At 42.3% G+C, this 27,568-nt stretch overlaps 2 protein-coding genes across 2 annotated transcripts in view; one reads left to right on the top strand and one right to left on the bottom strand.

Moving 5' to 3' along the window:
* NEK11 (NIMA related kinase 11) overlaps positions 1-27,568 on the bottom strand; it is a 385,217-nt gene that overhangs the window by 4,801 nt on the left and 352,848 nt on the right. The gene's annotated exons all lie outside the window — the stretch shown is intronic.
* CPNE4 (copine 4) overlaps positions 1-27,568 on the top strand; it is a gene marked incomplete at both ends in the record, with an annotated part of 366,239 nt that overhangs the window by 296,549 nt on the left and 42,122 nt on the right. Inside the window, one exon of the mRNA XM_079795664.1 lies at positions 25,802-25,900. Within this exon, the coding sequence (XP_079651790.1) occupies positions 25,802-25,900 (99 nt within the window). The remainder of the gene's footprint in view (positions 1-25,801; positions 25,901-27,568) is intronic.

Here is a 27,568-nt window from a genome sequence, read left to right as displayed (position 1 = left end):
GTAGCAATTTAAAAATATACAGAATCACAAAGTAATTTCTCATGAAGTAAAACATTCTGTTGTTAAGTTTTATTATGTCCAAGTCTTTCTACAGTTTTAGGACTGAGAAACTAAAACAGTAGTCCCCGCATTTTCTAGGTCTACTATAGCTCTACATATTTTCCCCACACAAAACTCCTATACTCGAGACTCTCAATCCAAGCCAAAAACCCTCAGCGAGATATGTCAAAGAATGCAGATTCAGAAAATTCTAGAGATGTGGAAATTCACCCTTTAAAGCCTTTTAGTTTGGAATTTCCCACTGATACTGTCTTCTCTTGGGACTCAGAAAATGATTACATTACTCTAATGATTGCACAGCAACTTTATAAAAATGAATTTAATTTCAAAAGGTCAAAGGTAGTCATATTATGGGGAAAAAAGATATTCAAAAACATGTCATTCTGCATTCAATTCTAATTTCTGCAGAACTCGGAGCCCTGGAAGGTCACCCAAGTAATGAGATTTTGTGCTAATTCCCCACTTAGTCACACACAGTAAGCTCTTGAGCTCAGAAGGCTAAAGAGGAATTCTCCATGATTTAGAACTTCTAGATGCCCTGACTCAGTCCCAAACGATTCTCAGGCAGCCTCATTCTCCATCTGCCAAGTCCTCAAAGACAGGTTTTAATTCGTCTCCTGTATTTTATTACATTTACTATATCTACACATTTTGCTCAAATTTTTATGTCTTGGAAACCAGGCCACATCATGCTGTCAATCAATGGCATGTTACTGTTGTTGCTGGTCAGCACTGCCCAAAGGAACACTCTGTGATAATGGGAATGTTCTGTATCTGTTCTGTCCAATATGGTCACAACTAGCCACATATGGCTCTTTTTTTTTTCTTCTTTTTAAAATATATTTGTTATTGTTGACAGTATTACAGATATCTTCCATTCCCCCCATCCTTTCTCCCTGCTCCTCCCCACCCCCAACCCCAATCTTCACTACCCTATTGCCCATGTCCATGGCTATGCATATAAGTATATAAGTTATTTGGTTTATCTCTTCTTGTACCCCCAACCACACATCGAGATATGTGAGTCTGTTCCATACCTCCCTGTTTCGGGTCTTATTTTGTTGGTCAATTCATTTTGTTCATTAGATTCCACAAATAAGTGAGATCATGTGATATTTGTCTTTCTCAGTTTGGCTTACTTCACTTAGCACATATAGCTCTTGAGTTCTTGAACTGTGGCTCATGCAACTGAAGAAGTAACTGTTTAATTTTATTTAATTTTCATTGTTATAAATTTAAATAGCCACCTTTGGCTAGTGGCTACCATATTGGACAACACAGGTACAAGTTGAGTTCTTTCAGAAAGGTTTATGTATGTTTCTTGCACTCACTTGAGGAATGACCAATTTGAGACTTTTTAAAATTAAGTTCTCTGCTTGGGGCTTTTTTTGACTGCTCTGGTGGTGTGATTTCAGATCATGGCCCTGAATTGAATACCAGATTTAGCTCAAATTCTCAGAAGAAAAATTTTTTTTATCCCTTCAACCAGTGCCAACTTTTGTTTGGATAGAAGAAAGGGACTGAGAGGAAATATATATATATATATATATATATATCCTGATAGGGTACAGGGGGAGAAAAAGGCTTAATACTTGTTATATCAGTCATAATCCTGACAGGGTAGATATGGCAAGCCATAGATGGATGAAGCCACATCTCTCTTGGTCTGGCTTCTTGAACTGGACTAGAACCCTGTTTGCACAGGATGAGACTAGAAGCTAAAGACAGTGTTTCATGGGCATCTTTATGTGCTTCCATGCACAAGAAGTGCAACTTCAGATGCCAGGCAACAAGCTTAAGCAGAGGGTCCCTCTCTTTGCAACTACAAAACCCAGTCCTGCTCTGGCTTCCCACATCTTGTGGCTCTGAGAACTTTGAGGGCCACTTTCCTTGGTGCATATGTCATCCTGGACACCACTAGCCACTACAATCATGAGGCATTTGTAAATGATCAAGGAGGAGCCTAAGTAGGAAAGGAAGAAAAGTGACTATGCCTCATGGTGATAAAGCAGGAAAGGTTGGTTTCTGGGTTCAACTGAAGACTCTCTTAAGATACTTGGGGTATGAGGTGACTCTGTAACTCTGTAAACAACCATCATTTCTGCTTGAACACAATTAGCTCAGCCCTAGCAAAATTTCAGTAATACCAACTGAAGTGAGATCCCACCTGGATAATCCAAGATAATCTTCCTATCTCCAGATCCTTAACTTGATCACATCTGCAAAGTCCCTTTCACCATGTAAAGTTACATATTCATAGGAATTAGGATGTGGCTATCTTTGAGGAACCATTGGTCTGCCTACCATAGGTGGTATCTTCACTGAAGGCCAAAAAATTAGCATTTATCTGGCCCACAGGTGTTAAGTAACTCAAGAAAAATGGCCCATTGCTCTGAAAGGAAAAGGATTTGCCCAAACACAAATTTTTCAATTTAAAACCTTTTAAAATTTTTGAAATAATTTCTTGCTCCAAGAAACTTTCTCTTTAAGTCATTTCATTGCAATACATCCTCATCATCATATCATCATCATCATCATCATCATCATCATTTTTAAGTCAACCAAACAATTAAATTAACTTTTGTGTTCTGAAAACAGAGAAAGGATAGTTGGTTGCTCTTCCAGAAACCTGTTTACATTTCTTTCCACCTTTGAATATTATGCAAATCATCTCCAACACATTATGCAACCAGTTTAGTACACCTGCATGCTGCATGCTGCATGCTCTGGTCAAAGCTCTCCTGGGGAGCTCACACCCATGGGAACATGGTAGAATGGCCATTCACTCCTTTTGCCCTGGTTAGAAAAGGATTTTGTTGCAAGACAGGGGTTTATAGCCCACATAATTTTGAACAGGAAATGCTGATCATGGATTAAAGGCTTTGCTTTCCTGCAATCACAGTCAAGACTGTCAATTCTATCTTCTTAATCTCTCTCTACTCCCTCCCCCCCCCTTTTTTTTCAACCTCATACCACTTGTCAAGGCAACATGATACATTACAGGCTTTCCCAAAATGGCCTGATCCTAGCAACTACCTAGGGTGCAGATTCACAATGAAGATACCTGGACACCTCATGTAGACATTCTGATTATAAGTCTTGCCAGGGGCCTTGGAATCTACATGTATAATAAACACCCCAGTGATTCTTATTATTTGGCACAGTTAGGCAAGACTGACTAGATGAAATAAGCTGGCCTTGGAAATCAGGTGCACCTTTGTTTATTTTTCAAGCTGGTGAACTTGGTCAAGTCACTTAGCTTTCCAGAACCTGTATAATCAAAAGTTCATAAGTTGTTTGGAGAATTTAATAGGATTACATGTGCATTTCACTGTACACAGAACCCAAAGTTAAATAGTCATGAATTATCTTCTCTTCCTGCCCTTCACACTTCTCCCCCCAGTACCTGCCATATTGTGTTTTCCACAGCTGGGGGGTGTTGACTGACTTTGCAACTGTCATAGAGTGACAAGTAGCAATTGGTTAATCTCTCTGCCAGGACCTTCCCTACCTACCCAGTGTCAAGTTCATCATGTAATTATATGGGCTTATAGAGTTCTCCCTGCCACATAGCTTCCTCTCATTCACAAGAAATTGTCCACAAAGGTGTTCCTTTCTTCACATCACCCAGCTGCAGGAAAAAAAACAAACTAATTTGCCCCCACAGCTGTGTCAACCATAGTTCTAGGACGCGCCTCCAGGGAGTGTTTGACTTTTATTCCACAAGATAAATAAGCATGACAATTTTACTACCCAGCAGGACCCAGACAGGGGCTACTTGCAAGGTCTTGTGTCTCCCCTGCAGCAGGTCAACCACAGAAATGCATGTCACGTGCCATATGCTGCATGCTACTGGCGAATGCTCTAGCCCAGTGATGGCAAACCTATGACACGCGTGTCAGCACTGACACGCGTAGCCATTTCTGATGACACGCGGCCGCTGAGGTGGCCGCATGCCGAGGATGAAACATTTGCTGCTCCTGAGGATGAAACATTTGCGAAATAATGTTTTTTCCTCAAAGTGACATACTACCCGAGTTATGCTCAGTTTTTTGGCGAAGTTTGACACACCAAGCTCGAAAGGTTGCCCATCACTGCTCTAGCCTCTGAGAGGTGAATATTTTAGGAGCAGAGGGATCTTAGGTGGGTGCTTTTTCAAATCCTATTAGACAGGCCTTGTCTATATTTATGTAAGACCAGTGTCTCTTTTTTATTTAAACAAGTCCAAAGGGAAGCTTATCCTCCCACATTGGTATACAACTGAACAGTATCAGGACAATATGAAGCCAAACCTTGTTTCTTTTGGCCTGTCAGTATGCACAGAAAACAAACACAGAAGAGCCTATTTGTAATGTAAAGGAAAACATATGGGTGGGGAGGTTTGCTCAGGAGACTTGGGTTTACGTCTTCCCAATCAATGGCCGCCTATCTTTGTGACAGCTGTGGGGGGAAATTAGTTTTCTTCTCTATAAATAGATCATTAGATAAGATAGCTTTAAGATAGGCTGGGTTCCAGCTTGATATAACTTTAGGCCAAGATGTCAGCAATGCTTTATTGTTACTCTTTTTTGATCATCCCTTTTTGTCACAAAGTCCTCCTTCTTTGGGAAAGCAGAGTATAGCAATAGAAAGAAGCCTTTTCTACTTACACCAAAAGCTCTCCTGTAGATTCAAAAGGGCAGGTGGTCCTTGCAGAGGGTGGTTCTCAACATGAGTACCATCTCCTCTAAAATGCCTTCCCTGACCCCTCATTCTGACTTAAAACTTTCTTCTCATCTTTATCATAGCAAGTGCTCAACTCTATTATGAACTGTTGGTATGTTTGCCTCTTTCCTCTCCCACCCCTCTGCTCAGCACCTCACTTCACTACACATACTACATTCTAAGCTTCTGGGGAAACATGCACCATTCATTGTTATCTTTGCATCTTTAAGCTTTAGCACAGTGTCTGGCACATAGTAGTTGCCAAGAAAATGCTGAATGAATGAATAGTTTGGTTTGAAAGGAGGGTTAATGTTGGTGATAAACAGAAACCTCTGGAGAAAATGATAGTTTTTTGGAAATCAAGAAAAGTTACCCGCATTCCAAAGGACCCTGTTTATAATCCAGTGGAAATTCTCACTTAATTTGTAATTGCATCCCGTAATTGCGAAGTGTTGTGCCGGGAACCAAAGATACAAAAGAAGACACTTTTGCTCTAGTCCAGAGAATGTGGCATGGGGATGAAGGGGAGGGTTATGATAAAGACCAGCACTTTTGTTTCAAATTTTATTTTTTAAAATGTTTTCAAGGATATTATTTGCTGGAAAGGCAACTGGACCAGAAATCAGAGGATCTGGGTTTCCAAAAAGTAGCGTAGCCTCTCTGAGCATATCCTCTTTGTAAAGTGGAAATGATGCCTCTACCCATCTCATAGGGTTGCTGAGAGAATCAAATAAGACAAGATATGTGACAGCAGTGGAGCTATTTATTACTAGTATAAATGGTCCCACAAAATAAGTGATTGAATAGATGAGCAAAAGGACGTTTTTACTGTCTCTGAGCTAAGAGCAAGTAAAGCAAAACTTTAAAAGCAATATTTCATGAATAAATATTGTGATGTTCATTCTCCTACAACCTGTTTCCTGATTCGCTATCCTTAAAATTAGAGTCAGAGTGGAATGACCTTCAAATTGCCATTGAACCTAAGAGGATTTCTATGACCAACCTGAGACAGACATGGCGAGTTAAGTTCCCCTTTAATGAATCTATGAATACCAGCACTCATCAGAATAGTACTCAGACTCTACAGTTCTGCATCACACAAGTGCAGGGTGATTTTCCGAAGCACATGGTTCTCTGGTTCATGTTACAGTTGAGCTCCTTGGCAGCATGTCCCTCAACCTCATTATCCCTAGTGGACCTGAACCAATGGGCCAAAGCCCTACAGGGACTGACAGAGCTAATTATGTATAGATGCAGCTCATCAAAGGCTTTGCATCTTCCTTTGTGGTGAAGGCTGATCTCCCTGACCCTCGCTCTTGTTTTCTCTTTTATGTATTGTCCGTTCCTTAATTCCTTACATTTTTATGTGCCTTCACCTCTGATGAATTCAAAGCCATGCAAATTTTAACTTACTAATCAACTGGGAGTGATCAGAAGGGAGAGGAGAGAAATACTATCCCAGTTTTTCAGATAGAGACCTGAAATGAAGATTGGAAAGTAAGCATCAACTATGTGCCAAATCTATCACTAGGGAATTTCCATAAGAGTTTATGTTTGGCCGTTTTTATTAAAAGGAATTTTGCTGACCTATAGTTTGAGTGAATTATATAAAAATTCACCTGAAGGAAAAAAAAAAAGAAGATATGGATTTTGCTACAGTCCCATGATTCCAAGAACAGCTGAGCCACCAAGTCTTACAGAACTTATTATGTAGCTCAAAACTGAATAAATCATTCAGCATTGAGAGCAGTGCTAGTGACTGGGTCATCTGGTCAACCTCCTAAGCAGTAGGGGTTCACAAGTATATATTCTAATATTCTGCTGTTCTGGCAACTCAGGTGTTCTTGCTGTGTCCTTCAACTATAATTCTTTAAACCAATTGGTTCATTCTTTTTTTTTTTTTTTTGTCTCAAGTTCTGATTGGTCCAGTTAGTTCCCATTATCCAAGATGAGCAAAACTTCCACACTAGGTCATCTCGTAAACTCCTGGCCAACCTACAGATTGGCTGTCCTGAGACAAGATGCTCACTTCAAAGGAGCACGGATGTAAGGCACCATTATAGTAACTTATGTGGAAATAAAACCTCAGAAGAGGGTTGTGGGACTAGCAGATGTTCTGCAGCCTAGCCTCTTTAGTAAAGGGTTCAAAGTCAGTGCCATAACAGAGGCTGAGATGCCTATGTAAAGCCAATTCTTTTTCTATAAGTAACTCTGATATATAAAAATAAATTCCAACTTAAAACAAATCAAAGTTTTAAAAAACTCCTTTATACACTATTTCATTATTTTAAAATTCATTCTATGCTACTCTATTATCCTTTGATTAAAGGTCATTCAATTAGTGGGGTTCCTAATGTGCTAAAATACGATTTTTTAAAAAAAATACGATTTAATTTATTAAAATTTAGTAGTCATGTAACTTCTACAGATCAACTGTTGGAACTGAAGCACATAGGTTCAGGATTGTGTTGATTTAACTAGCAGTATTGCCATGGTGATGTTTTCTGTGGTTATCTATTTTAGAATTGACTTGATGAAATATATTCCAGGTGACCAAACCTTTTGTGCTAAGCTGGAGACCTAAACACTCTTGATAACTTGTTGCTCTGAGGAAACCAATGTTTTGAATTCCAAACGTTCAGTTAACAATTGGAACTTCCAATGTGTAATCATTTATAAGTTGTAAGTGAATGCAGTTTTATTCCAGCAATATTACATTACCTGAAACCAAGCATCTTTGAAGCATCCTTCTTCAGCAGACATTGAAAAGAGCTTTATTCCTCATGGCCATCTATGACATTTTTTTCTCTCTATGTCTTTGGAAATACCCTAAATATGAGTGAAAGACAGCAGTATACTTATCTAAGACAGTGGTTCTCAAACTATGGTCATAGAACTAACATATCAGCATTGCCAGAGAACTTGTTAGAAGTACAAATCCTCTTGCTTTGACCCAAACCTGCTGAATCAGAAACTTGGCAGATGGAGCCCAGAATCTGTGTTTTAACATGCTTGCCAAGAGATTCTTTTGCATACTAAAGTTTGAGAGTACTGGTCTAAGACTTCTGTGAGGTCCAGAAGATCCCATGAGGACTTCATTTCCCATGAGAACAATGCATAGCCCCATAGCTTGGTTAGGAACAAGAGGCTATATTATATCTCTAGTTACCTCTGAGTGGGAATGGAAGAATTTTATCTGTAGTTACTTCTAATTAGGAGTCAAATCTGGGAGGAAACCCAACCTAATGACGAATACTATCAATATATATTTGGTTCTGCCCTAGCCGGTTTGGCTCAGTGGATAGAGCGTCAGCCTGCGGACTGAAAGGTCCCAGGTTCGATTCCAGTCAAGGGCATGTACCTGGGTTGCGGGCACATCCCCAGTGGGAGGTGTGCAGGAGGCAGCTGATCGATGTTTCTCTCTCATCGATGTTTCTAACTCTCTATCCCTCTCTCTTCCTCTCTGTAGAAAGTCAATAATATATATATTTGGTTCTCTTTCATTAGTCTCTGTCCTTCCCTTCTGCTCCAGCAGGCTGCCTCATCTATCCTCCACCCCACCACACACATACTATTTCTAAGCTCCTTGAGTTTCCTACATAGCGTTTCCTCTTACTTCCTCTCTGTCAACCTAAACTAATGTTTCCTCCAGGAAACATTCCATGTTCTCTCTCAGTTGCATTCATCAAGCATTTATTCAACACCTAGTTTTTTCCTGGCAAAAGTTACAAAGATAATTAAGATTCCAACCTTGTTCTTGTGTCTCATGAGGACAAAGGTCACTCCTCTCCTTTGCTTTCACTCAAACCTTTCTCTGCAGTTCCTAATAAATTTCTCACAACTTTGCCCTAGCCGGTTTGGCTCAGTGGATAGAGCATCGGCCTGTGGACTGAAGGGTCCTGGGTTCGATTCCCGGTCAAGGGCAAATGCCTGGGTTGAGGGCTTGATCCCCAGTAGGGGGCATGCAGGAGGCAGCCAATCAATGTTTCTCTCTCATCATTGATGTTTCTATCTCTCCCTTCCTCTCTGAAATCAATAAAAATTTATTTTAAAAAAAATTGTCACAACTTCACTCTGATTTTAGGTTACTTCCAAGATATGTTTATCTTGCCTACTAGATGGCAAGGTCCTTAAGTGACCATGTTTTTAAACTCACTTTGTATATGGCATTTTTCCTGGCAGTCTTCTGAGCACATAGTATTCAGGACATTATATTTGGCTGAATGAATGAAATAATGATCGAGACAATAATATAGACGTGTACAGACTGGATTCTATACCTTCAGAGTAAGCTTCACTGTCTTTCCTTTCTCTGCCTTTGATCCACTCTTACCAACTAACCTGGGGTATTAAACCAATAAAATCCCAAAGATAACTCATTTGAATGAATGGATTCATGTTTTTCTATGCTGGGCTGGGGAGGAGTCCTAACGAATGCCAGGCCAGCCATCAGGTCATGTCAATTCACAGAACTCTCAAGTTAAAAAGTAAAACCTCAATAGTGTACCTTGATTCCCTCCCTTGCTTTTGTTTGGGATGATGTTTGGGCTTTGAAGAAAAATTTTGTAGATTCCTGACTCAGGGCCAAAAAGACCAATTGGATGCCCTTAATTAGTGGAATTACAAAGAACCTGCCAAATGAATGATTTGTACATGACCAAAGAGACAGAGAGAATGATGGTCTGTTTAGTGGTGATTATGTGTCCAAATCTTTCAGCTGAACTAAATTACATGTCATGCCAAATTCTCCACAAGCAGCTGCCTATACAGGTTGCTTACAAATTCTCTTTTGACTCACATGTCCAAGAAGACTTAGGGTTATAGAGCACATACCTGCTTGCCAAGGTAACTGTTTGCAAATATGAATAAGATATTGCAAGGTCCGCGTTTGTCAGTTTGTTCACCTCTTCTCAGATCAAAGCTCCAGAGAACATCTTCAAAGCTAAGCCTCTAAGTAAGGACAGAAGGAGAAGAAGGCAAGGTTCCTGTGGCTTTCTTAGAAACTCGTGCTGGGAGCATCATCATCATCATCATTATATCCATGCGATGCTGGAGTCTTGAGTCATCAGGCGACTTTGATATTTGATCATGTGGCTTTAGTGACACATAAAATCACAAGGACTTGCCATGGAAAATGCATGGCTTTGTGAAAAGAGAGGTAGGAGGAAGAGGGATGAGATAGTCATTTCTATGAATGAATTCTTGCTACATCGATGAAGTTCTTCATAGTCTTGGCAAGGTGACAAAAATGAAAGCTGCTTTTTTAAATAAAATAGCACAAGGGATCTCTAAGGTTGTCAGTCGAGGAAGTATCTCAGAGTAAGGAAAGGAAAAGCAGCTGACCTGTAAGACCTGGGCTTCCTGGGAATATTCACTAATAAGCAGTCTCAATACACTCTGATCTCAAGATAATCCAGCTTCCCACTTAACTGTGACCCAGCCATGGACACACGGTTCTTCTCAGGTACTCTGGGACCCAGCTTGACAGGCCTCATCATTCAAACCAAATGTTACCAAAAGACAGGTGAGAACAAAGAGAAAATAAACCCAGGGAGTAATATTAAGTGAAAATGATCTGGTTTACAAGATCTGGCTCACTCTTTGAGGCTCACAGTCCCGCCCCAGTGGGTAAGACAATGACATTCAGGGAGTTCTCTCCCTCCAAGCACTCAGCCTATCATCAGCCTATTATACTAGATATACCACTAGTATATCTAGTATAATACAGTATACTAGATATAGCTGTATTCTGACTCATCAGTCTTAAGACTGACAATAGGAAATGAGTTTTAATCTTAGATTCCAACTTTGAACAATAGACAGGGACTGACTGGGATGCTGGATTGAGGAGGACTCAGAGGTTTTATCCCAATCACTGAGGAAAGTACAGTGATTGACTGGTGATGTCTACAGTGGGGGAGGATAAGAGGATTGGCAGAGAATAGTGGGGGAAATGAATGATAATAGCTGTGCCTGGTATTTGCCATCCTAGTCTAGCCCTGAGAGAACCCTCTCTTCTACCACTCCAAGACCCTGACTCTTCTTCTAGGACTATTTCAAACATTGCCTCCACACTTCAGGGAAAACCTCACCTAACCACAGGGTCCAATTTCTACAGGCAGCCATGTTAGCGTATCGTATATTAGCCTCAGTATACGGACAGAAGTAACTCACACTAGTGTTGGAGTCATATCTTTCCATTAGCCAATTTTTTCTCTGGAAAGAGTATCAATCACAGTCTCAGCCTTTCTCTTGGCCACACAGAAGCTGGAGTTTCTGAAATCACAAGTAGCCATCACAGTCAGAGAAGCCGACCCTTCTGGGTACCTGTCAACTTTACAAAACAGTCATACATAACAGGAAAACTCTAACCTGGTCACCACTAACCTTGCTCATGGTCACTCATTCCTGGCGAGCTCAAAGAGGAGAGCAAGTTACAACATAGCCTTAGGGAGAGGAAACTATTACAGAAGAGTGTAAATTGCTTGTTTTAAAGGAAAACCAAATAAAAACGGAGACTCGTGAACAAAAGAAAAAAAATCATGAGTGGGGGAGACCTAAAAAGAGAAAGCCATTCCAGATAAAGGGGAACCGACAGATTCTGCATTGTGTCACCCTCCCAAAGGACATAGGTTAAAGGTTAAGACGCAGCAACCAGCTTTAAATCTGGATCTGAAATCAAGTCCCTCTCAGTGTTGGGCCTCACAGGAGCCCAGAACAACAATCTAGACAGGAAAGTGCTGACACATCACAAGCCAACCTTCACATCCCGCATGTAGCTCAGTGACAAGTGTTTATACAATATGATTAATTACCCTGCAATTTCTTTTGTCAATCAGTCACAGAATTAATTACATGTTACTCTTGGGCACTATTATAAATAATGGTATGACAAGCAGTGCTAGGTTTAATGGTCCTTAGCATTCAGCTATTAAATTGATGACACAGCCACATCAGTATTGATGAAGAGGGACCTTCTCCATCAAGGATAATTTATATGATGAAGTCTAATGGACTAGCCTGCTCCCATTTTTGCCAAGGCATTATTCAGTCTGATACAGGCAATGAATCCATCAATAGAAAGAGGACAAATATATTTTGTTTTGTGGTTTTAAAAAGAATTCCCCTGATAAATGTTGATCATGAGGAAGCAGGTATTTTTGTATCATTGACATAGAGCTTAAAGAAGATGTGAGCTCACCATAACACTTGCCAAAAGGGGAAACGAAGATGGATTCAGGAAAGTAATTTGTACCCAATCACAACTTCTCCAGGAGAAACCTCTGGATGTCCTATAACTTCTTTCTTTTCCACCCACTCCCCATACAGTTGGTTGACTACCAGACATCACCTTAAGTGGCTTATCTTTCAAGAGTCTTTCCTGACTTTCTGGACTGGGTTAGATGCCTGTCATAGGTTGGGTCCTCTAGAAGTCAACCCCGAGATAAGGATTCATGTAAATGTGTTCCTAGGAATAACTGAGAGGGGGGTGGGAAAGAGGGAACAGAGAAAGGAAGGAGGCAAAGCAAGGGTAAGATATCAAACAGTCTCAAAAGTGAGAAATTTGGCTCAATCCTACCAGGAATATCTGGAAACTGTGTAGTCACGTCTCAAAGTTGTCTCATTCAGGGACAACATTTAAACTTCTGCATGCCAGTCTCTGGTTAAGGGCTGCCCTCCAAAACTTCAAGTACTACACACACACACACACACACACACACACACACACACACACTCGGGAAGAAGTTTGGTAGCTTAGTGATAGTCCTCTAACAAAGACATAGGTGCTGGGTGTTGGGAGTGAAAGGATATCAAGAGTTGGTATACCCCAAAATGGTGATATGGGTGGAACATACTGACAGCATCTGCTCTACTGACCCTGCACAGTGTTCCCATAGCACCCTGTGCACTCTCTACAATAGCCCTTATCATCCTGCATTGTAATTGCTTGGTTAGTTGTCTGTCTTTCCTGCTAGATTGCAAGTTGCATGATGGCAGAAGTGATAACTGTCTTTGTTCATCATTTTATCGCACAGTGGTCCATGGTTAGTGCTCAAAAGAAAATTGTGAAAGAAGAGAGAAAAAGGGCAAAGGGAAGTTGGTTTAATAGAAGGATTACACTCATATAATGTACTGCACACTCCTCAAAATCAAATCTTGGTAAAGCAACATTCTTAAAGGAGTTATGCTGACCTGGTGTCACTCATTCTGAGCATGAGAATCTTATTATTGAAACTCAGGTATATTTTTGTCCAGCCCAGGAGGTCATTTGTAACAGTCAAGCATGGGCTCATAAATTAACTGGATGAGGGGAGAATAATCAACTCCATAGTCTGGGGTGAAGGTTGTCATCATTTCACTATACAGTTTATCTGAATAAACATAAATATGATGACAGTAGGATTTCTATTAAGTTCCAGCTCCTCTTTATTAAATGTTGTTTAAAAGCCTTGGCTGATGTAGTCTAGGGAGCCAGCTCTCTTCTTATCATGTCTGGACTGCTTTTTAATCTTCCATTTATTCTTTTACATGTATTTTTTAAAAGCTGAGTTATCAGTGGCTTGGTAAAATGAAAGCTTATTTCTCAGCCATGACAATCTCCATACAGTGACTCAGGGATCCATATCTTCTCACCTTGTAGCTCCATCTAAAGCCTTCAAATCCTTCACTCCAGCTAGTGGGTAGGGAGAGAGAGGAGAAAGCACACCCCCTTCTTATCAACTTCAGCCCAGAGGGCAAACACAGTCACAGTCCCTTAGTTACTGGTCACATGGGTAGGAAACGGGTCCCATCCAGCAACAACCCCACACTACACTGGAAAGCTAGTCAACTCTGCCACACAGCATTCAGCAAATATACATATGGTGCACAAGGTTCTGTGCTAGCTGTTTGGAATAAAATAGTAAGTGAAACAGAAGTGGTTGCTGTCCCTGGAGCTAACTTACAGTTGATGGGGGAGACAAAAATTCATCAGATAATTGTCATAGGGATTATTATATGAAAACACATTATCCAAAATGTTCAATAAAGTATAGGGAAAGAAGAAAGTTTAAAACAAGCAGGATCAAGTTTGACTACCTGAGGAAGGCACATTTAAGCTGATACCCTGACTTTTAAACAGAATTTCTAGAAAAACATTCTAGGCAGAGGGAACAGCATGTGCGGAGGTCCTGATAGAAGCAGGAATATGAAGGAATGTCTGTGTGGTGGAAGCCCTGAGAGTGAGAGGGAGAGAGGCAGGCGGGAGAAAATGAGGCTTGAGAAGTAGGCAGAGACCTTCGGGGCCCTATAGGCATGACTAGGAGTTTGATCTTCTTCCTAGTTCTGTTGATTGTCCTGCTGGTTGCACGTTGGTCTGTGAAGGGTGTTTATATACATGTGTCCATGCACATGCTCTTAGTGCTCCATTCTTAGGAACCTCCCAGGATACGCTTTCTTTAAAGCCAGTGATTGCAATGACAGCTGTCTTCCTCCCATGGCCCCTTCACAGCAGGCACGTCCAGCACTGTGCAGCTCCCAGACACACCGCAGGTTCTCATACCCCAGGACACACAGCGCACACGTGCTGTTCCTTCTGCCTGGCAGACTTGTCATCCTCTCATATCCCAGGATTCATTGCATTTATTCTTCAAAAGTCAGCTTCTCCGCTCAGGCCCACTGCAAATCCTTTGCTGGCTTTCCTCAAACTCCAGTATGAATTAGATGCTGTCCAATCCCACAGTACTCTGCATTAGAAGCACCTCTAGTGTGGCACTTGCTAAACTGTATTCTTGGACTAATTTTTCCCACTAAATTTCAACATTTTTTGTTGTTGTTGTTCTCACCCGAGGATATTTTCCCCATTGATTTGGTGTTTTTTGGAGAATGGAAGGGAGGAAGAGAAGAGGAGAGAAGAGGAGAGGAGAGGAGAGGAGAGGAGAGGAGAGGAGAGGAGAGGAGAGGAGAGGAGAGGAGAGGAGAGGAGAGGAGAGGAGAGGAGAGGAGAGGAGAGGAGAGGAGAGGAGAGGAGAGGAGAGGAGAGGAGAAGAGAAGAGAAGAGAAGAGAAGAGAAGAGAAGAGAAGAGAAGAGAAGAGAAGAGAAGAGAAGAGAAGAGAAGAGAAGAGAAGAGAAGAGAGAGAATATTGATGTGAGAGAGATACATTGATTGGTTGCCTTCCGCACATGCCCCAACCCGGACCAGGGATCAAACCTGCAATCCTTACGTACGTGGGCTGACACTCTAACCACTGAGCAATGCTGGCCAGGTTAAATTTCAACATTTTAAGGAAAGGGACTATTTCCTTTTTATTTTCATATCTCCAGTGCTCTGTCAGTATTTGGTACCATACCAGATGCTCAAAAACAGTATTTATTGAATGAGTAAAAAAATAAATCTATTTCTCAAACTTCTTTTCACAAGACACTAATCTCATGGCACATTTTACCTATATGCCAATGCACATATAAGTTCCTTGGCCATGTAAATTGGGAAATGCTGTATAGTACACCCTAATCTTGAAAATTATTCACAGTGCACATTAACAGGAACTGGAGTAGGGTAAGGCAACAGGTGTATTGGTTGCAAAATTTAAGGAAGCACTCACTCTCAGCTTCCTGCAAGGGAAAACTCTTCACTCGCAGTGCTCTGAGACTAGTGCTTCCTTAAATTTTGTACCCTTGGTTGCTGGCTTGCCTCACTCTAGTAACTGCGCCCAGCACATTGGCATTTCAAAGGCTCCGGCAACCCCTACAATAGAGAAAACTGTTTAACTTCTATTATCCCAGGGAAACCCAAACTTATTTGAGGATCCAGCCCTTTTGTATTTTTCATTAATGCCTATTAACCTCCTGCAGAATTGGCACTCTGTGGAATGAACTTTTAAAATGCTTTGCTACTATATGGATTAATGCGTTTCTTATGTCTGCTCTTTCATATGATAGCTTTGATGTGGAGAATGGAATTTAGATGGAAACTTGGCTCCACTTATCAAAAAACGCCATTGAAAATACATTGACTGTTACGATAGCCAGAAGTTTCTAATAGTTTTCACTACTTTCACTGGCCTCCCAAGGTGGTTATTGATGAGGCTGTTACAGAAGAGGTGTTCCCATCAGTGTATGGATGGGTTTACACTTCCAGGTAAAGAAGTTCTGTTTCATCTCCTCAAAGACAAATAAAGCTATTGGTCTGTCCAGTGATAGAAATGGGAAGAGAAGGAAGGTTCAATTACTTGGGTAATAAGCCTGATAAGACAGGTCAGTGGTCCTGCTTAATACTGTCAAAATCTCACCTCTCTGAGTGTCCATCTTGCTAATGTGTTTCTGACTTCATCCAGATGAAAGGAATAGGATATCTGTTTGGCTGACTCATAGAACCAAGTCCTTCTATCTTGCTGGAAAGTGTTCTACTCAAAGTCTGTCTATAGTTACTATTGTTTAGAAGAGAAGAAACTATTCTCTTAGACAAGTTTCACTCACTAGCTATTTTAGGCTAACCACTTAGTAAAAAATTTTGGGGTTTTTTTGTATCATCCAGGAACTTCCAAACTCGTTTTCTCACAATAGATGAATATGCCTCATAACTCAATGATGCTCAGAGGGACCATGACTGGCTGAGTCTGCATAGAAAGGCCAAATGACAGAGACCCTATCACAAATAACTAAACAAATTTTTCAAAACTAAAAGAAGAAAATTTATTTTCAAAAATAAAAGCTTGGTTTCAAGGGTGTTTGAAGTCTACACGAGGCTTTATTCAAAAGCCAATTTCTGGATGGGGACTCGGGATCCAGATCTGGTGAGATGTGATAGTTGCCCAAAAGAAGACATGAGTGAGAAGATTCCCAAGGATTTCTAGGCCCTAACGAGTACTGAGCATCACAGGCCCTGTTGTGCTCAGAGGATAAGCTAGATGCCCAAGCAAGCCAAAGAAACATTATAGACGCTAGAACAGCACACGGACCTAGGTCAATGGTAGTGACGAAACAAGAGGAACAAGAATAATTTTTGTGAATCCGACTAGAATGCCTGAGTTTATTTCACGTTGTCTTATGGATAGATGGTTAGACCAATTTAAACACCCAGACTTGGTTTGGACATGGCAGCAACAAACTGTTTTTCCACAGATCATTTCATGTGATTGGTTAGGAGTGGCTCATTTCTCCATGTTTTTAGAATTTCTTTTGCCCCTTTTTAAAAAAACTTCCAAGTCATGAACACCTATGATGGCTGCATAGGCAGTAATTAAACAAGAGAAGCAAGTCAATGAGCTGATGCTGGGAACACACAATAATCAAGTTGCCAGGCGGTGCCAAGACTTCCTCTTGGCTGACAGTGAGTCCCACGTTGCCAGCTTGTGGTTTCCAGACAGATGAAGCCATACAAATGGAGTCATCTGTGTGTGTTTTCTGGTCTTCACGTGCCTTTTCCTCCTCAGGGACCCAATGGGGCGTTGTCTTCAGGCATCAAATTATAGCAATCAATAAACCACAAGCAGCATGACTCATTTAGAAACAGAGACACAGATATTTTGCTAGAAGAAACAATGATTACCTGTCATGAGTCCAGAGAATCATGGTATTTGTTAGAGGTCAAGAATGTGGGACTCGCCGAAACCAGTTTGGCTCAGTGGATAGAGCATTGGTCTGTGGACTGAAAGGTCCCAGGTTCGATTCCGGTCAAGGGCATGTACATTGGTTGCAGGCACATCCCCGGTAGGGGGGTGTGCAGGAGGCAGCTGGTCGATGTTTCTCTCTCATCAATGTTTCTAGCTCTCTATTCCTCTCCCTTCCTCTCTGTAAAAAATCAATAAAATATATTTTTTAAAAAAAAAGAATGTGGGACTCAACAAGCAGCATGGCCAAATACTAAGCTCCCCCTTGCCCCTCAAACTATCCCTTGGTTCTTCTTCCTGTGATTCCCATCTGGGCAAATGGTACATGGGATCACCCAAGCCAGAAGCTTAGGTGGATAATCCTCAATTTCTTCTTCTTCTTTCTCAACCCTAACATCTACTTAGAGATTGAGACCTATGGTTTCCACTTTCTTCATACCTCTGTAATCTTTCCTGTGGCACAGGCCTTCCCTGGACTTCCACTTCTCCCTGTTTTTCACACTCCACTAAGCAGCCAGAGGGATCGCTCTACACTGCTAGTCTTATTATGTCATTCCTGTTTAAAGTACTTTATATCTATGACTAGCATATAGAGGGTCAATCCAACCAAGGAATTCTATAGAATTCTCGGGCTTGATAAATGCTGGGGTGAATTGACTTCATAAAAATAGTGAGATAGCATTCTGCATCAACTGTAATGTAGTCAGTGCTCCCAGGAATTTACAGAAAACAGAGCAGATACTCAGTAAGTGTTCATTCAATGATGAATAAATAGGCATTATGGTGTATGGAAAATCACAGATTCTTTACTAAGAGACCAAGGTTCAGATCCCCACCTTATCACTTTTAAGCTGAGTGACCTCAGAAAAGTTACCTACTATAACTTCAATTTTCTTCAAAGTGTGATCAATACCTGCCTAGTAGGTTGTTGTGAGGATTAAATAAAATGTACTTAGAGAACTTGGCCAGTGGGTACCTGGTACACAGAAATAACTCAAATGCTCTTAGAAACAACTGAAGTGGCAGGACGAAAAGCCTGGGGAATTGTGACCTCTGACCAGCAGGACTTAAATAAAGCTCACACTGAGCATATCACCCTTATTCAGTAAGTCAAAGGGCATTTACTCGGGGCTCATCATTCAACTGGAATTCGCTCTTTTCAATAGGATTAGGAAATCTTCCCTCCTCCCCTTACCAAATAAGAATTTAAAAAATTTTTAAATTTACTTTGACGTTTCCAGGGGAAATATCAACACCTGTTAAAGTAGATCTATATGATAGAAATCAAATGGGAAGGTTCTCAGGTAGAATGTCAGCTTCTAGATAGATCTTACAGCTGTCAACTCGGTAGAGGTTGAGCCAGATCGTGAATCGAGAGCTCTTGTTGAAAGCCTGAGGCATAAGTCACTGTCAAAGCCGGCCTCTTCACGCTGCCCACTCGGCCTTAGGAGTTTCCATCTTCCTAAAGAGTAGCGAGGTATGAAGTTAAAAGGGTTTGGACAAGCGTTTGGGAGCCTCTGAAGCTTATCTGAACTAACCAAGTCTCACGAAGCCATAAATCTCCAAAGACAGCTTCCAGGGGTGGCACACTTCACTGTGGACCGTGTCTGGGCTTGGCTGCAGTCCAGCAGAGATGTGTGAACTGGCAAGATAAAGCCAACGTACGCGGTGCCTTTCCCGCCTGGGCATCTCGCTGTCCGACACTCAGGAGCATAACATTTTAGGATTTTGTTTGCCTGCCTAGAGCAGCGCTACCTTGAATGATCATTAGGAGCCAGCATGGCCCTTGAATTTTGTCTTTTGTCTGTGGTCGGCTTTCTTATTGACTTGAAGAAAGCAGTGTGAGCCATGATCTAATTACTCTAATTGTAATTATTGCCACCATTGTCACAAACCGTAGACTCCTGGATTTCCTGTCCAATGCTTCTCAATACGTCTAGGGACCATCCAAACTGGCCACTTGCTTGCTTCGAAAGTAGATTCTTGGGACCCTTCCGAGGAAACTGAATCAGAATCTTGGTCATTTTCCAAGTGTCCAGTAAAGTCACTTAACCTCTCTAAGCCTGTGAATGGCCCCTCTGAGTGGCAATTACCATACCAGTAAAGGGTAATAATAATATTGTCAGTTCTGTGCTATCTTAAAAGGATTAAAAACCATAAACACATTTGATTAGGTAAGACAATCTATGAAATTCAGCTTCTTCTAGTTCAAAGATACCTAGCGTTAGCTGTGTGGTCTTGGGACACGTACTTCACCTCTCTGTGCCTCGGTTATCTCATCTGTAAAATGAGCAGAATGATGAAGAAGTTGAGTTGATATAGATCAGTGGTTGGCAAACCTCGGCTCATGAGCCACATGAGGCTCTTTGGCCCCTTGAGTGTTCTAACGCCACTTCTTCAAAATAGACTCGCCCAGGCCGAAAACCGAATTCTTTGCATGGGCCACGAAGTTTCAATCGCACTGTACGTGCGCGCCCGCACGTGGTATTTTGTGGAAGAGCCACACTCAAGGGGCCAAAGAGCCTCATGTGACTCGCGAGCCGTGGTTTGCCGACCACTGATATAGATGAAGTGCTCAGAGCAGTACATAGCTTGTAAGTCTGTTACATAGTAAGCATGTGTATGTTTTCATTATTACAATTTGGTATTTGTTTAGCAGTGGTGACATCAGGAAGGCGGGAAACCCGGGTTTTAGCCCCAGCCCTGCACTCGGTGAACTGGCAGAAGTCACTTCATCCTCTGTCATCAGTTTCCTTCTCTGTAAAATGAGGGAGTTGACGAGACCATCTGTCGAGCTCCGACATGTTCAGACTGAATACCTAAGCTCCACTGTAAGCTGCAAGGCCTCACGCAGGCTCTCCGGCTTGCAAATAGTTTGAGCTTCTGATCCCCCGCAGGTCTGTCAAGGCTCCGCCTCGATTCCCACGGAGAACCTGCCTCTGTGTCCGGGTTTCTGCAGGGCAGTGCATGTGTTTGCTTTCCACCAAGACCTGTTCCTCTGTCAGCTCCTCAGAGCTGCTGCCGCCAGCTTCCTGGCGGGGAGAGGGGGAAAGACAGTGTTTTTATTTTTCTGCCCCGCTGTGTCTTCCTTCCTTGGAGATCCCTTCTGAGAAAGGTCAAAACAGAATTCTGCCACCGCCACGATGAGAAATGCCAGCCGATGGAAGGAGCGGGCCCATGTCAGGGGTGGTGTCTGCCCCCGGGGAGGCCGGGTCCGGATGCTGTCAAACCTGGCTCTTCCTCCAGCCCGGGGGTCACTCCCTCTGCCCTGGAGAGCTCATTACAGACACCTTGACTGCGGTGGCTGGCAGATGGAAGGAACAGTAACTAAAGCATGATGGGAAATCTAAGAAAGGGCAAAGAAACGGAGTAAGTGGTTTCGCTTAAGATTTTGTGACAAACCAGAGTTGTGTGTCCATCCCTCTTGCTTCTTCGCTTTTCTGCTGCGGCTAGGGGTCAGGAAGAGTTACACCCCTTCCCTTTAAAGAGAGAACTTCTATCCTCTTTCCCAGTGCAGGGGGGTGTTAAAAAGCCTGCTTCCACTTCCCTTCTTTTATTTATTCTTTAATTACACTTTACATTCAACATTATTCTGTATTAGTTTCAGGTGTACAACAGAATGGTTTAGACAATCATGTACTTTATAGACTGCCCCCCCCCCAATATTTCACGTACCCACCTGGCCCCATACATAGTTATTACAGTATTATTGACTATATTTCCTATGCTGTACTTTACATCTCTGTGACTGCCCTGTAACCACCCATCTGTTCTGCTTACTCCACATCCTTTCATTTATTTGCTCCTGTCCCCTTCGCCTTCTTATTTGCTCCTTCCCAAAGGTAGAGGGGTGAGGATGTGCCTGTCAGACATTCCATGGCTGTATATACTACGAGGCAAAGCTGTGAGCCTTAGAGTCCCAGGAACCACCCTTCTTTTCTTCCTTCCTTCCTTTCTTTTCTTTTCTTTCTTTCTTTTTTTTTTTTTTTTTTTTTGCAAAGCAAGCAAGCAATTATTGCCTGCAGCAAAAACACACTTAGGAGAGGGAATCTAGGAAGGGCATAGAAGAAGCAAAAGGAGAGCCCAGGCTGGGCTGCTCTGGCTCACTGGGAAGTCAGAGAAAAGGGGGCCTTGGAGACAGGTTCAGGGGGTGAGCCCAGGACGACCTGCTGCTGCCTATTGCTCCCCTGGTTGCAAGTCTCCTGGGGTCCCTTACAGGCGTCCTCAAACTATGGCCCCCGGGCCACATGCGGGTGTTTTTGCCGTTTTGTTTTTTTTACTTCAAAATAAGATAAGTGCAGTGTGCATAGGAATTTGTTCATAGTTTTTTTTAAACTATAGTTCGGCCCTCCAACGGTCTGAGGGACAGTGAACTGGCCCCCTGTTTAAAAAGTTTGAGGACCCCTGGTTAGGAGATAAGTGCCTGTGGGGGGAGGATAGGGGAGGGGAGGCTGAAGACAGGCAAGGGCGTGATCCCCTGGGGGAGAGCGCGCTTCTTTTCTCGGTCCAGGCCCAGCAAGTTTCCTTCTGTTCCTTGCTCCGGGTGAGTGTCAGGGTTAGCAGGGAGGGACCAGCAAACAGAGAAAAACACCTGGTTATAAGTACTGCAGATCCATCGACAGTGTGTGACTATGTGAGGCTCACATGCATATCCTGAGCAATTTTTCCAAATGACTGGATCATTGATTGCTTCCACTGTCCATTAGAATCAATGAGGTAGAACGCTCTCGTCACTCCTACCAAATCTACCGTGCATGGTTTGGCATTTCAGCCAGAAGGAGCTAAGCCTTTCATTGACTTTATGATGCAACCTATGCCACTACAACTCGTCTTAGAAGCAAGTTCAATGAACATCCCACCGAATCCCCTGTAACATTCTCTTTTCAACTTTCTCCACTACATTTTATCACTACCTGTAGTCCTGCAGTTTCTATTTGAACTTTCCAGAAATGAAACATTCAGTCTTTCACAGATTATTTTGTTTTTAGACAGGCATAAATATTGGTAGATGCTTTCTTTGTTACTTCTTTATAAATTCCTCTTGAAAATGTTCCCCCCTTTGGAGTCAAAAATTGAAATACCTTTTCATATGACAGTGTTTTAAGTACTTAAATGGTTCCTACACTAGGTTATGCTCATAGTAATCTCAGTGGCTGGTAACAACAGCAGTTTGTGACTTGTACACACATGTCCTTCTTGGGTCACCTGGGGACTCTGCATTGCCCTCAACTACCAGTGGAGTGAACATTTAATGACCAAAGAGTTAGTGTAAATTAAGTAATTATTTTTTTAATCCTCACCCAAAGATATGTTGACAGGGGAAGAGAATGAGAGAGAGAGAGAGAGAGAGAGAGAGAGAGAGAGAGAGAGAGAGAGGAGAGAGAGAAAGAAACATCAATTGGTTGCCTTCCTTATGCACCCAGACAAGGGATGGAACCCACAACCTAAGTATATGTTCTTACTCGGAATCTTTTGTGTACAGAACAATGCTCCAACCAACTGAGCCACCCAGCCAGGGCTAAGTAATGATTTTTAATTAAATTTTGTTATTCTCCAACTTTCTGGGGTCAAACTTTCTTTAAAATCTAAATAAGATATCTTGAATTCTAATGCCATGTGACTGCAGAAATCTACCATTCTCCCCAGTATGTCTGGGGAGTTCTACTCCTAGGACTCCTCTCTCAAGCTCTTTCTGCATAGTCCTGCTCCCCACCCAGTTCTCAATCATCACGTGGGCTATCTCAAACTGCTCCCTGCTCCCCGGGGTGCTTGTCCCCAAACATGGACACAGTCCCTCTCCTTTGTTCTCCAGGTCATTCTGGGAGTGTCGGGGATAAGGGCAGAGGGAAAGTAGAAAGGGAATCAATAAAGGGAGGGATATGTAAAAACTGGACCTTGAGAATTAGACAGCACAGTTTCCAAAGTTCCATACCCGCCTCTCATAACCACCCTCCTGTCCAATGGTAGGCCCATCTTCAGCCTCTGATGAATCCTGCCCTAAGTTCTTCCCAACCTACCCCCCTGAGCCCCCTTCCTGAGCCCCACTCTGTCTCTCCTTACAAAGGGAAAGCTCAACTTCCCCATTGCTTTACTCAGCAGAGCAGTTTAGCCCCTTTTGTCTTAACCTCTTCTGTACTGAGTTATTTTAATCCATTCTGTTTCAAAACGAAAGGGCTTATTAATACATTTTGTGAGCAAAACAATCTACCAAAGCCTCCACAGCTAAAGAGAGAGCAAAAGCTGAGAAATTAGTTTTTCTTTAAGATGCCTCAAAAAAAAAAAATCTTAGCAAATGCTTTTGATTCCAACCAACCTCATATTAGAGAAACTTTACAATACAGTAGCATGAATTATAAAGGGCAAATTTTGGAATATTTAGGGAGTAAGATCGTGGAAGGCCTTGGAAAATCCGTTACCTATATACATTTTGGTTTAAGCAGGCAATGAGCGTGCGTATTGGACTAGGGGTGGTGAGGGAGCATGAGGGAGGCACGGAGGCCAGGAGGAAGCTGTTACAGTGATGCAGGTGAGGAGGGGCAGTGCGAAGAGCTGGAGTTAGGCCTTATTTAGAAGACAGAACACACAGGAGTCAGTGTGGGAGCATGAGGGGAGCGAGGACTATCAGGAATGATACCCAGTTTTCTCTTTGTAGCAACAGGATGGGTGTTGGTACAATTTACTGTGATAGAAAAGAAATGAGCAGGAATAAAGTTAGGGGGAAATTATGTCTCCTTTTGGATATCTTTTATTTTAGGTTTATGGGACATCCCATGGGATCAGAGAAAAGATTTAGAGCTTGAGTTTTCCAGGTAGGACTGGCCAATGGGGTGTGCGTTCTGAGGGAGGACCAGGCTACCTCTTACAATCTCAGTATTCTAAGGAAACCATCCTTTGCTGCCTTGATCTTATTTGAGGTCCGGGACTTCCTTGATGCAGATCACTGACTTAAGAGGTAAAAGCATTATCTAAAGTACTTGAGACCCTAGTCCAGCCTCCACCCTGGAAAAAAATGGGGTCCTCACTGGTTTGGCTCAGTGGATAGAGTGTTGGCCCATGTACTGAAGGGTCCCGGGTTTAATTCCGGTCAAGAGCACGTACCCCAATTGCAGGCTCAATCCCCAGCCCTGGTCAGGGTGTGTGCAAGAGGCAACCAATCAATGTGTCTCTCTCACATTGATGTTTCTCTCTCTATCTCTCCCTCCCCCTTCCACTCTCTGAAAAATAAGTGGGAAAGTATCCTTAGGAAAGGATTAACAAAAAAACAAAAAAAAAACAAAAAAATGGGAAACTTCCTCTTCACCTAAGAGGAAGGCTAAGCAGAGGGATGGCTGCAGATGTCACCTGAGCCATTCTACACAGCTGCCTGGGAGCCCCAAATTTAGCTTTAACATTGTTAGCGGGAGCCCTCTTGTTGGAAGTAAACATCTTAAGTGTGATGGATGCCTGATATTTACCAGTGTGACTTACCTGTCACCATGTTCCACCCATTTCAAATGTGGATACAGTTAAAGATCTCACATTTTGCCTTCTTACTCATTTTTCTTAACATTGCTCTTTTGCTTTCAGAAAAAAAAATAGAAAAAGAAAATGTGATTAACATGACCCCATTCATATCGTTAAACATAAGCTGACATTGTAGAAACTATAGACACAGATTCTAGGTATTCGCCAGGGAGGCCATCTGCTAGCAGGAGTGGGGACCTTTTTTCTGCCAAGGGCCATTTGGATATTTATAACATCATTCATAGGCCATACAGAATTATCAGCTTAAAAATTAGCCTGCTATATTTGCTCAATCACTTTATTAACTCGCCCCTAATGCCTTGGCAAGGCCAGGCCAAATGATTTTGTGGGCCATATAAGGGCTGGATGTTCCCCACCTCTGTGCTATGGGGAAAGAGCACTGGAATTGGAGTCAGGACAGCTGCCTTCAAATTCCAGGTTTCAGCCCTAGCTGGTTTGACTCAGCGGATAGAGTGTCGGCCTGGGTTACTGAAGGGTCCCGGGTTCAATTCTGGTCAAGTGCACATGCCTAGGTTTCGGGCTTGATCCCCAGTAGGGGGTATGCAGGAGGCAGCGGATGGATGACTCTCATCATTGATGTTTCTATCTCAGCCCTCTCCCTTCCTCTCTGAAATCAATAAAAGTATATATTTTTTAAAAATTCTAGGTTTCATTCTCTAGATGGTCGCTTCGGCAAGTCACTCATCTCCCTTTTGGTCTTACTGGCCTTATCTGACAATTATGCAAATTATTAGTCACTACTGCGTCACTATAGAAACTGAAGGGATCTTACATCCCACATGCCGCAATCCTAGACTGCTGCGCTTTTGTTCCAGACCAAGCGTGTTTCATCAGCTCTTTCTTGTAAAGTTTGCACTGCCTTTAGCTACTGTGGATGCATGTTAAGTTAAAATAATAAGAAGAACTTCTCTTCTCTTTGTAGTGCATAGTATGGGACTGGGACTCCAACGGCAAACATGACTTCATTGGAGAATTCACCTCGACATTCAAGGAGATGAGAGGAGCAATGGAAGGGAAGCAGGTACGTGGTAAACCATTCGTGGCCTTTTTCCAGACACTTCTCTCCTGGTGCACCCAGCTAATCATGAATAGCTGGAGGTGAGACATCAATATGTGATGAAATGGGATGAGCAGGTGTATGGTGGGATTTCAGTACCTAGTTTCAAGTACTAGCCCAACCCAAGGCAATTGGTGTGACCTTGGACAAGACACCACTCCAGTGTGGTACAGTTTCGCATCGGTAAAATGAAGAGGTTAGATGAGAATATTTCTAATTTCCTTGAGCTCTGTAGCTTTGGACAAGTGACTTAATCTCTCTGTGCCTCATCTTTCTCACCTAAAAGACTGAATGTAGTAACGGTGTCAATTTCATAGAATTTTGTGAAGATTAAATAAAATAATCCACGATATGCATTTACCCGACTGCCTTGCACATAGCTAGAACTTTCCAAACAGTACTGACTTTCCAGTTCTGCATTTGGAGAGATTATTTGATTCCTCCAAATTTTTATTATGGGTAACAGATCTTCATATAGTTCCACCATTTTACTCTTTGGGTGCCAAGACATATACCCAACAGTATCACGTACCACAGAGGCAAACAGGTTTCATTGTGTCACACAAAAACCTAAACCTCCTCTGCATTTCTCTCAGAAATAATACTTACTAATTATTTTTGATTAGTACTGTGCTTTATTACACACATATATATCACTTTATCAGTCAGTTGCTGTCATCTGGATTCTCACCTACGCGTAACTTCTGCTCTTACCTGTTCGGTGTTCACCTGCCCAACTTCCAGCTGCAGAACCTACATCCCTTTGCCTGAAGGCTTTCTCTGGCTGCTGGAGCCTGCTCTGCCTATCCCCACCGTGGGCTGCAAAGTGTGGGGGGAGATGTAACGCTAACCAGGGAGCAGCCCTCAACAAATGATTCATGAGAGTTGAGATGTAAAGGTGGCAAAACTCAGGTGTGTTCTATGCAGTTTCCCAGCAGGAATAAGCCCTGGTTGCCCCAGTGGTAACTGACTTGATAGTGAACCCTTTTTGACAGCCTCCCCTCCCTCAATTTCCCACTCTGTTGGTGCTTCCTGATATTACCTCCCAGAGGAGCTACTCGCACTTACACCTTGCTTTGGGTTTTGATTCTGGGAGAACTCAAACCAAAATACCTGCCATTCTTACTCTGAAGCCCATTGTCCCCTAGGAGTAGAAAGGACTAACAGCACCAGCTTTGACAAAGGTCTTTTCCCTGAGAGGTAAGACCTCATCCCTGGTGTGGTCAGAAGTATAGACACGATGCCCCAAATCATTATTCAAGTCTCTTCCTTTATTTTTTTTAAATATATTTTATTGGTTTCAGAAAGGAAGGGAGAGAGAGATAGAAACATCAATGATGAGCAAGAATTGATAGGCTGCCTCCTGCACGTCCCCTACTAGGGATGGAGCCTGTATGTACCCTTGACCAGAATCGAACCTGGGACCCTTCAGTCCGCAGGCAGATGCTCTATCCACTGAGCAAAACTGGCTAGGGCTCAAGTCTCTTCATTTAGATGTAAGGTCAAGATGTAACCAGACTGGATGGAAAGACACTAACTTCTTTAGAATTAGAAGCTTAACCTGAATCAGACCATTTGTTGAATACATACTTTTGGTCTGAAAATTCAAGTGCAGCTTTCTGTGTAGTTGCA

Source organism: Cnephaeus nilssonii (assembly GCF_951640355.1).
Source record: "Cnephaeus nilssonii genome assembly, chromosome: 17".
Lineage (NCBI taxonomy): Eukaryota > Metazoa > Chordata > Mammalia > Chiroptera > Vespertilionidae > Cnephaeus > Cnephaeus nilssonii.
Note: the sequence above shows the minus strand (reverse complement) of the source record. Positions and strands in the feature narration are given on the sequence as shown.